The sequence below is a fragment of the Jaculus jaculus genome, chromosome 1, assembly GCF_020740685.1.
Source record: "Jaculus jaculus isolate mJacJac1 chromosome 1, mJacJac1.mat.Y.cur, whole genome shotgun sequence".
Classification (NCBI taxonomy): Eukaryota; Metazoa; Chordata; class Mammalia; order Rodentia; family Dipodidae; genus Jaculus; species Jaculus jaculus.
This window is the reverse complement of record NC_059102.1, coordinates 81,382,068-81,397,817: the sequence shown is the minus strand read 5'-3', so window position 1 is coordinate 81,397,817 and position 15,750 is coordinate 81,382,068. Positions and strand designations below refer to the sequence as shown.

General features: G+C 37.8%; 1 protein-coding gene across 10 annotated transcripts in view; it reads left to right on the top strand.

Moving 5' to 3' along the window:
- Window positions 1-15,750, top strand: part of Mpdz (multiple PDZ domain crumbs cell polarity complex component) — a 143,520-nt gene that overhangs the window by 13,605 nt on the left and 114,165 nt on the right. For all 10 annotated transcript variants that reach the window (XM_045145903.1, XM_045145896.1, XM_045145891.1 and 7 more), the window contains exons 3-6: window positions 11,260-11,469; window positions 12,254-12,393; window positions 13,042-13,252; window positions 14,034-14,162. In XM_045145903.1, coding sequence (XP_045001838.1) covers window positions 11,260-11,469; window positions 12,254-12,393; window positions 13,042-13,252; window positions 14,034-14,162 — 690 coding nt within the window. The remainder of the gene's footprint in view (window positions 1-11,259; window positions 11,470-12,253; window positions 12,394-13,041; window positions 13,253-14,033; window positions 14,163-15,750) is intronic.

Below are 15,750 nucleotides of genomic sequence, written 5' to 3'. Positions count from 1 at the left end.
ATCTCCAGCCATTCACTGCAAATGAACTTCAGATGCACGTTGTGCATCTGGTTTACTTGGGTTCTGGGGAAGCTAACCTTGGTTCTTAGGCTTTGCAAGCAAGCGACTTAACTTCAAATCCATCTCTCCAACCTTGTTTTTTGTAAGGGTGGGGCAATAGAGAAAATAGACGGTTACTCTGGGTGGAGGAGCTGAAAGAATTTTTGGCCATTGTTTTCAACCTACTACAAATACTTCTCTGTACAGTAACACAAATTAAAAAAAAAATAAATAAAGGTACTATGTAAGCAGATAGAAAAGTGCCAGGGAGTAGGGTGGCAGAGTGCTTGCCTACTGTGTCCACGGTCCCAAGTTTGATTCTCAGAACTGCAAAATTAGAATCTCAGGGGAAACTCAGAGGGCAGATTAAAAATCTTGATATATTTTAATTCATTGTAGAACTTAATTATTTTAAGTAGAAAACTAAGACAAAGAATTTGAAACAAACTTTAAGACCTTTTCATCTTCAGGGTTTTTTTTTCTCCCAGTGATGACCCAAGTATTTTTCAATATTTTATGAGATTGGTGAAATATTCTGAGTCTTTGTACTTGACTATTTCTAACATCTTCACCATTATTTCGGTCTGCTGTAAACATGAACTTGTAAAACACAGGGAGCACTCTGCATTCTGTTGTGTGGGCACATGTCAGTGCAGGATTCCTGTGCGCTTGATTTCAATAAGCACCTTTCAATTTTTAGTTTCAGAAATGATTAAAATCTTCATAGATGCAGTTTTGAGTGAAAACTAAAGTATTACAACATGTCATAATGTCATAACTATGAAGTGGCCGTTCACTTACATTGACACTGTGTACAAGCTCGGTCTGCAGCTTTGTATGTGATCTTATCACTCACTGTGCCGTAGCAATCATCCACATACACCTTCCAAATATCACAAAGAAAAGTCAAGAGTCTTATACACTCTTTAATTCATTTCCTTCTTTTGGTTTGAAGTGTCCTTTGCCTTCCATTTTGAGTTTCCTACCTGGTAATTTCTGCTTTGTAGCACTGGGGAATTTTAAAGCAAATATGCCACTGAAACTCGGCACTTACACCTAAATAGAGGCAGGTGCAGCGACTTCATGTTCTGATTACCCAGTGACTCTTTGAGCATTCTTAGGTGAAGGGATGTTTTTTTCTAAATTGAACACTCTTGTCTTTTTAATATACCAGCCCATGGTAATTAGAGACTACTTTAAGAATATTTACAAATTATAGGTTCTAGACCTCTACCTGCTTTGCTGTTTGAGAACCCATAGCTGTGAAAAGAAAGCTATCCTCTCCATAGATGAGTGAATTCAGCCTCTTGGAGTCATCTTGTAGGTTATTTAAGACAGGGACTGTGGAAAGTGATAATCACTTTAATTACTGTCCCATCACCTTGATCCTAATGTCTTAGATATTTTAGATGCTTAATAAAAAAGCTAACTGAAAGAAAGGAGGGCCTAATACAAAAGTAATGGCATTCGTATATGTGAAAATGCTATTTCCCTTCCTTACAGCCTGTGCTCCATGTTGTATTTCATGTATTTCAGGAACTTCAAGCTACTTCATGTCCGAAATTGTCTCATCACATTAAACTAATCCCCTGTGAACATGCAACTCAATTTCTTTAATTAGCTTTAAAAATAAGGATCATTAAGTCAGAGCCCCACCACCGATTTCTTTGCAAGGATTTGCCTGCTCTGTAATGTATCAGAGACTGGCTCTAGTCAGTATTTCACTGAGAGATTTATGGGAAAGGATGCCTTCTTAGTTCCAAAGCAGAAATGGAATCCATTATGTATAATTTTTTTCTGTGTGATTGCTATCATTTCAGGTGAATTCTCTCAGTATCATATCCACCTTTGCATTTCATATTTGGGATCAGTTCCAGAGAGTATTTTGAAGTATTTTTGTTAATTCACAAGAAAATAAGCTCATTTCTTGCTCTGCAAGAAGAAAAGACAAGGTGCAGATATTTTAAAAGTCTACATTTCTAACAGGTGCACCTGGTAAGGCAAATTTGCCTTATTTCTTATTTTTCATTATGTTAAGGGGTAACAGATAAATAAAAGACTATCAATATATAGTTATAATTTTCTTCCAATCTACCAAAATTTGTGTTGCAAGAGCAGTGCTTACCTTTCTTGCTAACTTAATTGAAGATAACATATTTAGCTTTTACATGACAGAAATACCATATCTATCAAATGTACAAAAGCACTTGGGCTGTTTTATTCTTACTGCTATGCTGTGCATCCAAATAAATCAAAATAAGAGGACCACAAAATGTATTTTGATAATCTACAACAAATTACGAGGTGGTTTGATCCTAAGTAATCTCTTACTTTGTTATTGTGTATGTGTGTGTGCTGTGCATGTGTGTGTATATGCATGTTTGTATGCATGTGAGTTCAGGTGTGCGTGTGTGTGAGTGCACATTTAGTTTCAGAGAGGCAGTCAGAAAAGGTGCAGCTTGATAGAGGTTTTCACTACCACCTGCTTTCTTTAAGAGAAGTGTGTTTTTATGTTATATATTAAAAAAACACTAGATTTTGTGTAATGATCATATATCTTTTGTTGCAAATCTTTAATGAGCCTGAGAAAATAATAAATCAGTAAAGAAAAAAAAAACAACTGAATGGCTTAAATCTTTTCAAATTGAGTGTGTATATCTACATATTCAGTTGATTTAAAGTTTTAAAATTAAGTGTAGCATATAGTTATATAGTTAAGACATATCACTATATAGGAAGCTACCAGCAGTGTGTAATGTCCTCTGATTCCCCTGACAGAGGCCTAATCCTCTCCTCCAGAGGAATCACTGTTTTGTTAAAAATTTGTCTCAATTTTGTGTCTGAGATTCATTCATGTCTTTATATGTATTTATAGTTCTTTTTATATTCCATTTTGTGAAATGTACTAGAATATATTTGTTCTATCTTCTCTTGATTGCCAATTTTCCCCCATTCTTGGTTATATATAAAGGTCCTGTAAACTTTCTAGTACAAACCTATCAATGTTCATAAATATACCTGTGTCTTGAATATTTACTTCATATATATTGATTTATAATTATACACATATATAGTTCTGTTTCAAGTATCTATGATGTGTTCCATTAAAACTTTAGAATCATTCTTTAAATAGATTAGTTCACTTAGTTTCTAAGTTTTTTTGTTTGTTTGTTTTTGTTTTTGTTTTTCCAGGTAGGGTCTTACTCCAGCCCAGGCTGACCTGGAATTCACTATGGTGAATTCAGGGTGTCCTCGAACTCACAGCAATCCTCCTACCTCTGCCTCCCGAGTGCTGGGATTAAATGCGTGCGCCACCACACCTGGCAGTTTCTAAGTATTTTGATGGGAGATATGGTTGATTTATATATGGATTTTTATGTTGGTCAGTATACTTTACTAGTTTAACTTATTAATGATAATAATGTATCTATACATATATTTGGGTTTTTATCACACACAGATAGGTGGTTTGCACAAAATACTGGATTTGTTCTTCAACTTCTGCCTTTATTATTTTCATTCTCTTTCCTTGCCACACTGTACTGTTACATAAAGCTTCACATTTAATATTGAACAGAATTTTTGCATACAGTGTCTTAGCATTTTTTGCTGAGTATATTTCTATCCATGTTTACATGTGACTGGCTAAGAACTTTGCTTTTTAGTAATGTCTTTGTTAGAATTTTGGTGTCAAGGTTGAGCTGGCCTCAAATAGTGGAAAAAATAGTTTCTTTTCTTGTCATTGAAAGAGTTTGTATGAAATGGGCATTAAAAAATGGACAAAATTAACCACAGAAGCTATCTAGACCTGCTTTCCTTTGTTTTGCTTTGGACGGGACAGAAAATATTTTAATACTGAATTTAATTTCATTGATAGATACAAAGCTCTGTTGACATTTTGGTAAATTTCCTTTTCAGTTCCTAGAGCTTCAAACATTCCATATAGCTCAGAATATTTTTTTTTTTTTTTAAATTTATTTAATTGAGAGAGACAGACACAGAGAGAAAGACAGATACAGGGAGAGAGAGAGAAATGGGCGCGCCAGGGCTTCCAGCCTCTGCAAACGAACTCCAGACGCGTGCGCCCCTTGTGCATCTGGCTAACGTGGGACCTGGGGAACCGAGCCTCGAACCGGGGTCCTTAAGCTTCACAGGCAAGCGCTTAACCGCTAAGCCATCTCTCCAGCCCTCAGAATATTTTTTGGTGTGAACATATTTGTCATATAGATTGGATTATAGTCATTACCTTTTTTACATCATTAATTGTATTTGGTTTTATTTTTTGTCTAATATATTGTAATTTCTTTTCTGAGTTTGGTTTAGTGCTTTATTTTAGCTTATTAAAAAGCACTTTAACGTTTACATTTTTCCTTACATATCCATGTGAATCCAAACATTTATTTCTAAGCACTTTATTAGTTGCATCCTACAATTTAGATGTGACTTTTGTTGTTTGTTTTTGAGGTAGGATCACACCATTGCTCATGCTGGATAGTGAATCTGGAATTCACTATGTAGCCTCAGGCTGGTCTTAAACTTACTGTGATCTCCCTTTCTTTGTCTCCTGAGTACTGTGATTAAAGGTGTGCATCACCATACCTGGCCTGCATATGACATATTTTTATTAACATTTATTTTAATATTTGTTGTAATTTTTTTACTTTGACACATGCTTTATTTAGAAATTCATTGCTCAGTAGGCCACAGTGTGTGTCAAGTTTCCATTGCTGACTTCTAACTTGACTTCACTCCAATGAGAAAAAGTTAATCTTTTTTCTTTTATACTCTGTTTAATTTTGTCTTCTTTAAGTTCATTTTCTTTTTGCTTAATATATTACTAAAGTTTTGTTTCATTATTATTTTTGTAGTTATCTTAAAGATTATGCAATATCTTCTTTCCTTGATTTAACTTAGCAAAGTCCCTTATTTATAAGCTCTTATAAAATCAGTTTGAATTTTTAAATATAGTCTTGGGTGGTCATACATGTATTCCACCAAGTTTTTCCCACTGGTTACAAATTAACAAAGTAGTAAAATGTCAAAAGTAGGAGACTGTCATTGGTTCATTGTGTATCAGTTTTATAATTTGTGTCACTTGTTTTTTTCAGCTAATACAGATCTGTGTAGACATCACCACCATCAAGATTAGATCCACTCTATCCCAAGGACATATCTTGGATTGGGCTCCCTTACTGTCATACCAGCCCTCTATACCATCAGATTTTGCCTCTATATTTTGTCACTTTATGACTGTTATAAAGATAGAACTTTTCATTTCTTTTCTTTCTTCCTTCCTTCCTTCCTTCCTTTCTTTCTTTCTTTTTTTTTGAGGGTCTCATTCTAGCCCAGGCTGACCTGGAATTCACTGGTAGTCTAAGGGTGGCCTTGAACTCACAGCATTCCTCCTCCCTCTGCCTCCCAAGTGCAGGGAATAAAGGCATGCACTACCATGCCTGGCTAAAGATAAAAAATTTTGAGGTTAACTTTCTTTAACAGTGCATAATGCTCTTGAGATACGTCCAAGTTGTGTATGTTATATTATGTTCATTTCTATTTCTCAGTAGCATCTCATAGTGTGGGTGTACCTATAGAAGGGCATGCTACTCGTTTCCTGTATCATTGCTGGTTGAGGTAAAGCTGCTGCTGTGAGCAATGGTTACAGAGTTTTATGAGGACTTAGGTTCTTTTAAAATACCTTTATTTATGAGGACGTGGGTTCTTTGTTTTGTATTTGAAACAAGGCCCCACAGTACAGTCTAGGCTGTACTTGAACTCATAATATTTCTGCATCAGCCTCCCAAATTCTGGAATTAAAAACATGCACAACTGTGCTTAAACATAGGTTTTGGTTTCTGTACGGTGATCAGAAAGTTGCATTGTAAATGCATGTCTAATTTTTCTAATTTTCTCAAACCATTTTTCAGTGAGACTCCATTATTTTTCATTAATAACAACTATGTGTCCACAATCAAGTTTGTATTTTTAGAACTATATAGCATTATTTCTTTGTGTTTTTAATATATATTTGCCTTTTTGCTTGTGTTTATGTGTGTGCAATGATGCCAAACCTCTTTTATGCTCCTATTTGCAATTCATATATTTTCTTTAGTCAATCCATTATGATTTTCAAAAATTATTTTATTTATATTTATTTATTTGAGGGGGGAAAAAGAGAGAGAGAGAACAGGTGCAAGAGGGCCTCGAGCCACTGCAAACAAACTTCAGACTGTGTGTCACCTTGTACCTCTGGCTTACATGGGTCCTGAAGAATTGAACTGGGTCCTTTGGATTTGTAGGCAAGCACTTTAACCACTAAGGCATCTTACCAGCCCTGACTTTTTTTTTTTAATTTTTATTTATTTATTTATTTGAGAGCGACAGACACAGAGAGAAAGACAGAGAGAGGGAGAGAGAGAGAATGGGCGCGCCAGGGCTTCCAGCCTCTGCAAACGAACTCCAGACGCATGCGCCCCCTTGTGCATCTGGCTAACGTGGGACCTGGGGAACCGAGCCTTGAACCAGGGTCCTTAGGCTTCACAGGCAAGCGCTTAACCGCTAAGCCATCTCTCCAGCCCAGCCCTGACTTTTTAACTGTTGATTTTTGAATTTTCTAATACCTTCTTATTCAAGCCTCCTGTCAGATGCAGGTATCACTGACTTACTTGATTCTACTTAAATATGTAGGGTATGCTTGCTCATGTGAGTGGGAGATATCATATTCATGTGATTGTATTTCCTTCCTTATCAGCATGGTAGTCTTGAAGTCTCTCCTCTGAGGTGGCAGGTGTACTTAGTGTCTGATTTCCGTCTTGCTCCATTCTAGCTTACATGGCTTTGCTGGAGAAGACAGTGCTTTTTAAAATGGCAAGGTGGCTTTCTGCTCTCATTGCTTTTTGTTCTTGTTTTTTATTTTTATTTATGTATTTTCAAGCAGAGAGAGAGGAGAGAGAGAGAATGGTCATGCTAGGCTTCCAGTCTCTGCAAACATCTAGAAGTATGAGCTACTTTGCACATCTGGCTTCATGGGTATAATGAGGACTTGCTTTGTGAGCAAGCACCTAACTGCTGAGCCATCTTTACATCCCTGCTCTCATTGCTTTTTATGCTTTTCTCTTTGCCTTAGATTTCACTCTGATGGGCTGTCTCATGAGTTTGTAAAACAGACATCTGCATCCCCTGCCTCCGGATGCTTTGTGTCATCATCCTGCACTATGATTGCAGTTTCATCCTTGCTTCTCATGTAGACTATGCATAGTTCTTGGTTTGGTATTGTTTCTTAATATCTTTAATTTTTTTGTATATTTTCTAGTTTTTCTTGGTGGAGATGTTACTCTGAAATAACACTTCTGAGTGGCTCAGTTTATGGAGCCAAAAGTGTTCTTGCCTTTTTTTTTTTTAAACAGAGGTAGCATTCCTAGCCTAGCACTGCGCCAGTAGCTGGATAAACACAGAGCTAAGGTGGGATGCTGCTCTAACACCTGTGGCCTGATGTCAGCACTGTGGTTTTAGCTCTTAGCAACTTAGTTGTTGCAGTCCGGTTCACATTGCTGGTAGAAATCACCCAACCAAGAGCAGCTTCTCGGAAAAAGAGATTTATTTTGGCTTACAGGCTCAAGGGGAAGCTCCATGATGGCAGGGAAAAATGATGGCATAAGCAGAGGGTGGACATCACCCCCTGGTCAACAGAAGGTGGACCACAGCAACAGGAGGGTGTGCCAAACACTGGCATGGGGAAACTGGCTGTAAAGCCCATAAGCCCGCCCCCAACAATACACTCCCTCCAGGAGGCATTAATTCCCAAATCTCCATCAGCTGGGAACCTAGCATTCAGAACACTTAAGTTTATGGGGGACACCTGAATCAAACCACTACATGTTCCTTTGTCACAAGATATTTTTAAAGCTATCTCCTGCCATTCATGCTTAATTTATAAGCTTATGGAGCTGTGTAATATAAAATGTATGATTATTTTTCTGTGAAAAATATATTATTTTGAAAACTGTTTAGATTAATAAATAAATAAGGTTCTTTTACTGGATTTCTTTTTCAAGAGCAAACTGGAAAACTGAGGTAAGAGCTCATAAAAATCCAGAATGTCTTATAAGAGGGCTTAATACTAAATAATGAGAGGGTTATGTCCTGTTGAACATAGAGTTTGCAAACTCTATAATTGAATAATTTGCAGAATATTTAAGCTTCAGTTTAGATAATAGCACTAGTTAAAATCCATAAATTAAGTTAATGCATGTTTATTTACTAAGCACATAAAAGCTCTTTTAAGACTGAAATAATCAGCCCTAAGTTCAACAGAGAGCACATAATTATTTGGTGACTCTGGCTCATTTGCTAGTGGCTATGATAAATTATGCAGGTTGTTAAGATTAAAAAAAAAAACACCAGACTGTTGTGTTTTCTTTTGTTTATTTTATACTATCCAAACCAAGGATGGGAGTCAATGTCTTTTTATTAAATCCTTGTGGCGTGTTTGCTATGACCAGACTTTTCAAAATGGATACGATTTGTTCCTATTTCTTAAAGAGACTGTAGTTCAGAAAATGGGCTACATAGGGAGATCCTGTGTAGCCCTTATGTTCCTGATCAGCCTGTCAGTGCTCCTCTTTCTTGTATTGAGAAAGCAATTTTAATAAATAGTTAAAGACAATGGAATCACAGTGTACCTTTGTGCGTTTTCCTATGAGTATACATTTCAAACTTAGAAAAATAAATTTTAGGGGCTGGAGAGATGGTTTAGTGGATAAGTGCTTCCCTGTGAAGTCTAAGGACCCAGGTTCGAGGCTCGGTTCCCCAGGACCCATGGTAGCCAGATGCACAAGGGGCCACATGTGTCTGGAGTTCATTTGCAGTGGCTAGAGGCCCTGGCGTGCCCATTCTCTCTTTCTGCCTCTTTCTTTCTCTGTCGCTTTCAAATAAATAAATAAAAATAACAAAAAAATAAATTTTTGGATGATATAAATAAGTAACAACTTTAAAATATGTGATGGGCTGGGAATGTATCTTATTTGATAGAGTGCTTGCCTAGCATGCCCAAGACCCTGATCTTGAATCCCAGCATTTAATAATCTAGACATGGCAACATGTTTATAATCTCAGCACTCTGCAAGTGGTGGAAGCAGGAGGCTCAAGAGTTCAAAGTCATTCTAAGATATCTAACAAGTCAGTGCTACCAGAGTTTCCGTCACCAAACAAACACAAACGTTTTGTGTTGTAAATAGGTAACTTACATTTATATGAGACCTAAGGGCAGGATTGAAGCTAGAGAAGAAGGCATTCATTAAGTCTTTAATGAATGAGAAGAAGACATGTGACCTTGAACACTCACTCACGTGAGCTTCACCTTGCAGGTTTGTACTCGTTCTGCTCCTGACTGTGCTTGGGGAAAGCCTCACTGGTAGTTTCTTCTAACACCAGAGTGTGTACTTCAGCAGTTCCTTCCTTCCTTCCTTCCTTCCTTCCTTCCTTCCTTCCTTCCTTCCTTCCTTCCTTCCTTCCTTCCTTCCTTCCTTCCTTCCTTCCTTTCTTTTTGTTTTTATAAGGTAGGGTCTCACTCTCGCTCAGGCTGACTTGGAATTCACTCTATAGTCTCAGGGTGGCCTCAAACTCATGGAGATCCTCTTACCTCTGCCTCTCCAGGGCTGGGATTAAAGGCGTGTGTCACCACGCCCGGCTCTGTGGTTAATTTCTTACAGAAACTGTCTATTCTATGAATGTGATTTGTTCATTCTGGCTTACCCTAGCAGAAGTCCAAATATGTTTTCCTGTACAAATGTACCATAGGCATTAGGCCCTTGTGTGTGGGATCTTCAGCCTGTCAAAAATCTCATTTTGCCATCTGCTTCAACCTGAGCTATGCGTCTTCTGCTGACAGACTTTGCTGAAGTTGCCATGGTTCAGGATAAAAAAAAAATCTTGGCATAGCAGCAAGCTTGCTTCTGCAAAATAATAATAATAATAATTAATCAAGCCTGCTGTAGATTTTAAGATAAGCATTTGAAAGAATTTCCCCAAGCCTCTTCCCTACATTACTGATCTTTTCATCTGTGCTTAAAGGATGGTTAACTTTGGCACCTAAATGAATTTCCCATTTTAAGGACGGGAAACAAACTCCTATATTCGTATTGGTGACACATTATGAAATATTTTCTTAGATTTCCTTAGTGGGTGCTCTACCTCATGTCTTTATCCATAACTGATATTTCAGGCGGTTGTATGCTATGTGTAATACACCACGGCGGTGGGGGGGGGTACTTGATCGCACAATGTTTGTTAAAGGTGTGACTGTGAATGAAATGAAAGGTGATGCTGGAAGTGCTGTTTGGAAGATTGGGTCAGAAAGAGTAAGACCTCACCAAATGGAAGAGCATTTATTCTGAAAATGTATACTGAAGACCTACTGTGTGTAAACATTCTTCTAGAGAATGTAGATCTAGTACAAAATAAAACTGGCGGATCCTTCACTGGAGAATTTTACATTCCAGTGTAGCTCCGGGGGTAGGAGTGGGCCCTCTATGACAGCAGGTGTGTGTCAGGAGGATGTGAGCAGCCTGACGACAGAAGCAGGTCAGCCTTAGCTCATGAACCCAGTGTTGTGTGCTGCTTAGAAGGGTGGTTAGCAGGGGCTTCTCAGAAGTAAGGCTGAGTCACAGATGAAACAAGCTAGTAAGCATGGATATTTGGGAGGATGTACCTGTCTGCTGGAGAGAGCTATTTGGCAGTTAGAGGCACAATGGAAGAGGGTAGCATAGCTGGAGCCCAGTGAATGAGGAACAGTGTGCTGGGACACATACTGTTGATGTAATTTTCTGACACCTAATTACAGATTAAAGGCCACATTCCAGATACCCTGCAGAAAGGCTGTGTTAAGATTGACTGTTAATGGTATTTGGACAATTGGTTATAACTTGGGGCTATTTATAGTGGGCACACACAAGTAATTATATACATATTTTATTTTTTACAAAATGGAATTATCTGTGTTTGGTATTGTTACATATGTGTTTGTACTGGGAGTTAGCCACATTCCCAATACTGTCCAATACTTTTGATTGTAACTGCAGGGAGTTAAGATTTGGAGATTTGATTAAAGGGAAAGTATTCAAAAAGCAGCCCTGATTTCTGATACCAGAACAACTTGGGGAGGTCCCATCCCCCATTCATTTGATAATTCACTGGAATCATTAATAGTTTCTGTATCCCTCTTAGGTAAACACTACAGCTCTGGCAACTTCAAATTCTGACTATGCCCACGTTCCTCATCTCAACCCAGCTGTCCTCCCTACGCTGCAAAATGAATCATTTTTATTATCTCCAAATAATGGGAATCTGGAAGTGCTTCCAGGACCTGGTATTCCACTCACCAATGGGAAGCTTGTAGGTGATGAATTTGATCAGCTCATCAAAAACATGGCCCAGGTAGGAATACTTCTTCCTGTGAGTCATGACAGGGTGGATCTTAAGGAGGCGACTGAATCCTGAGTAACTTGAAGTGTGCAGTGGCATGTATAACATCTGAAAAAAATTGGAATGAGAAAGATTTTGTGGGAGTTTGCGTGGTTTGTATTTTTCTATTACATCTTTCTTTTTCTGATTATCACATCTTAAATTGAATTTTATATGTTGCATTCCAGAAATACTCTTCTTAGAAAATAAAATGTTCTGTTCTCAATGATTAGTGCTAAAATGATCTTAGAAAAAACATTTTTCAACTTATGATTTTTGGTAAACAAGTACTGTCACTAACCAAATGACAACTATAATTATTGGCCTTTTTCCTTTTTACAAAAAAATTCCTAATATTCCAGTAGAGCGTTTTTAAAAATAAAAATTTTATTTATTAATTGATTTGAGAGTGAAAGAGAGAGGCAGATAGAGTGAATGGGTGCACTAGGGCCTCTAGTTGCTGCAGTGGAACTCCAAACACATGTACTCCCTTGTGCATTTGGCTTATGTGGGTCCTAGGGAATCAAGCCTGGGTCCTTTGGCTTTAGCTAGCAAGTGCCTTAACCATTAAGCCATCTCTAGCTTGGCTTTTTTCTTTTGCTTTTCCTGAGACACGGTGTTACTAATGTAATCCAGGCTGGCCTCAGACTTGAAATTGTTGTGTCAGGATCAGGTGTGCTGCTGTTACAGCATTGCAGCACTACACACAGCGAGTATCCAGCTTTTAACTGTAGTTCTTGCCTTGTTTCCTGGACAGGGTCGCCACGTGGAAGTTTTTGAGCTCCTGAAACCTCCATGTGGAGGCCTTGGATTTAGCGTCGTGGGGCTCAGAAGTGAAAACAGGGGAGAGCTGGGAATATTTGTTCAGGAGATACAGGAGGGCAGTGTGGCTCACAGGTGAGATTATCACAGAAGCCTCTCTGTGTTTGATGTCACATCCCAAAGGGTTTTGGTCACTGTGGGGAAATATAGCAAAGCAAAGTGAGTGCAAACCAAAAGTTGAACTTAATAAGTTATGAACTTAACCAGTTTTAGAAGTCATTTTCATTTTGAGATAAAAAGCCAGTCATTTACAATAAGAGTAGCTTTTAAACAGTCATAAGTTACATTTATGTAAGGAAAGAACAATTTGAACATAACTTTATTTTCCTCACCATTATTTGGGCTCTCTATGATGAAAAATACTATACTAGAAATGTTCCATGATAGTTGAACTATAATTCATTAATACACTGAAAACAAGAAGATAGTATGTGCTCTCATCTCTCGTGTTTAAAATACAGGACCATCTGAAATACAGTTTGTATGGTTAGTCAGTAGGTAATGAAAAAAAAAGATACCCTTTCAACAGGAAGGATTGGTTAGGGGTAGGATTTCCCTAAGAGATTTGACCACTTATAGCCAAATCGTGTATTATTAAAAATAGACCTTCAGTTAAAAGCTTTAAAAGTATAAAAATTAGAGAATGAGATTAAAATGTCAAAGAAAGTATCATTTCCTCAAGAGCTGCCTGGTCTTTCCTCACTCATTTTCCTTCCTTGATAGAGATGGAAGACTGAAGGAAACTGACCAGATCCTTGCTATCAATGGACAGGCTCTGGACCAGACAATGACACACCAGCAAGCCATCAGCATCCTGCAGAAGGCCAAAGACACTGTGCAGCTGGTCATTGCCAGAAGCTCCCTGCCTCTCTCCAGCCCCCGGGTGTCCAGGTCTCCATCTGCAGCCAGCACAATTTCAGCTCACTCCAACCCGGTAAGTGGAGAGGGAAGTAGAATGTACTTCATTAGTTCTCATTGATTGTGTCCAAGTTTCTAATTCCTGTAGTTTCTAAATATTTCTTGAGATTTTGTCTTTTTTTTCTGTCTCTCTACCTAAATACTTATTATTGATTATGATTAAATTTAAAATTTCAAAAATGGTCATTACTTTTTAAATATAATTTTTAACAGAATTCCTCAAAAAAAGTATAGTTCTTTAGTAGAATTGACTTTATCTCTAGATAATTATATCCTTGCTTTTGCTTTGTGAACTAATAAATGCAATCACATTGTTATGTTTTAGCTGCCAGTGACTTTAAGGAGTCATTTAATGTGGAATTCTGTCTCGGGGAAAGGTTAGGCACAAACCTTCTTAAAACAGCACAGTTGTTTTGCTCAATTTTTTTTCTTTTTATTTCCCCATCTTATAAATATCAAAGTCTATCTTTAATTAGTGAAATGCAGTCATTGCAATTATGCATTGATAATATAAAAGGGACTATAAATATAGTACTGCTAATAGTCTGTTGGAAGGAAAATGTATCAAATGAAATGAAAGATATTGCTACAGCTCATGATTCTGTCTAAATTCAGTTAACACTAGTGAACTAATAATCACAAAAATCGTCATTGAAATATAAAATTTTGGTGTTCTGTAAATTTTTCAAATTCATATAAAAATATCTTTCTAGAGGGCCTGGTGTGCCCATTCTCCCTCTATCTGCCTCACTCTCTAAATAAATAAATAATTAATTAAAAAAAATCTTTCGTTTTAGGTTCACTGGCAGCATGTGGAAACTATCGAACTGGTGAATGATGGCTCTGGTCTGGGCTTTGGCATCATAGGCGGAAAAGCCACTGGTGTGATAGTTAAGACTATTTTGCCGGGAGGAGTAGCTGATCAGGTGAGCTTTCTCTCTGGGGTGGAGCTGATCTTGTGAGATAACTCCTAGAAGAGTAGCTTCTTAGGTGAGTTGTCTCACTGGAGAAGTAGCTGATGAGGTGAGCTGTCTCACTGGAAGAATAGCTGATGAGGTTAGCTACCTCACTAGAGGAGGAGCTGATGAGGTGAGCTATCTCACCAGAGAAGAAGGTGATAAGGTGAGCTGTCCCATTGGAGGAGGATATGATGAGGTGAGCTATCTCACTGGAGGAGGAGGTGATGAGGTGAGCTGTCTCATTGGAGGAGGAGCTGATGAGGTGAGCTATCTCATTGGAGGAGGAGCTGATGAGGTGAGCTATCTCACTGGAGAAGAAGGTGATGAGGTGAGCTGTCCCACTGGAGGAGGAGGTGATGAGGTGAGAGCTGTCTCACTGGAGGAGTAGCTGATGATGTGAGTTAGCTCACTGGAAGAGTAGCTGATAAGGTGAGCTATCTAATGGGAGAGTAATCAGATTAGCTATCTTAGTTGAGGTGTAGCTGAGAGGTGACCTGTCTCACTGGAGGTTGAGCTAATCAGGTGAGCTTTCTAACAGGTCTTTAATGCTCTTTCATCCAAAAGTATTCCTCTGTAGTTTTTAAAAATATATTTTATTTATTTATTTATTTTTTTGAAAGACAGAAAGAGGGAGAGGGGGACAGAGAGAGAAACAGAAAGAGAGAGAGAGAATGGACTTACCAGGGCCTCTATCCACTGCAAACAAACTCCAGAAACATATGCCCTCTTGTGCATATGGCTTATGTGGGTTCTGGAGAATCAAACCAGGATCCTTTGGCTTTGCAGACAAACGCCTTTAACGCCAAGCCTTCTCCCCAGACTCTCCTCTGTATTTTTTAGCTTCGGTTGGGAAAACAAACTTTGATCTCAGGGGTCAAAGAAATGAGCTGAAGTCTTCTGATTTATTGGGCTCCCCTGAAAGTAATTCTATTCGAACTGGAAGAGAAATCCTTTGAAGATGGACACTGATCCTAGGTTCCAATTATAGTCAATAAACTAAATCCTCTTCAGTACATAATATAAGCCAAGTTGACTTTATTTTTTCAGTGTAGAAGGGGCTGCCTTTAGTTTTGTGGTTATATTTCATTTGTTTGAATGTCACTAATCACATGGTTAAAATGCCCTATTATTAAGACAAAAGAAGATATTTCTTGTCCTTTTAGTGAAAGATCTTGGGTGTCATCTTTGTGTATCAAATATAGCCTATTTTTCCACTAACGTTAGTTCACTGAAACATGATTACTTATAATATTGTCATTTATTATGTGTGAGAAATTGGGGCATTTATTAGTTATAATTGAAATTTAACTTGAGCAGTTTATAAAGCTTTTGCTTTTTTCTTGTGTATCTGAACCTAAACATAGCTCTCTTCTTCTTGATGTATTCTTTCTCCACAGTATTCTCCTCTACCTGTAAGATAGAACAGATTCTCCAACCAAAAGTGAGGACAGTTTGAGTTAAAAAATATTTTTTATGAGAGATATAGAGAGTGTGTTTAAGTATGGGAGTGCCAGGGTTTATTGGCACTACAGAAAAACTCCAGACATATGTGCCA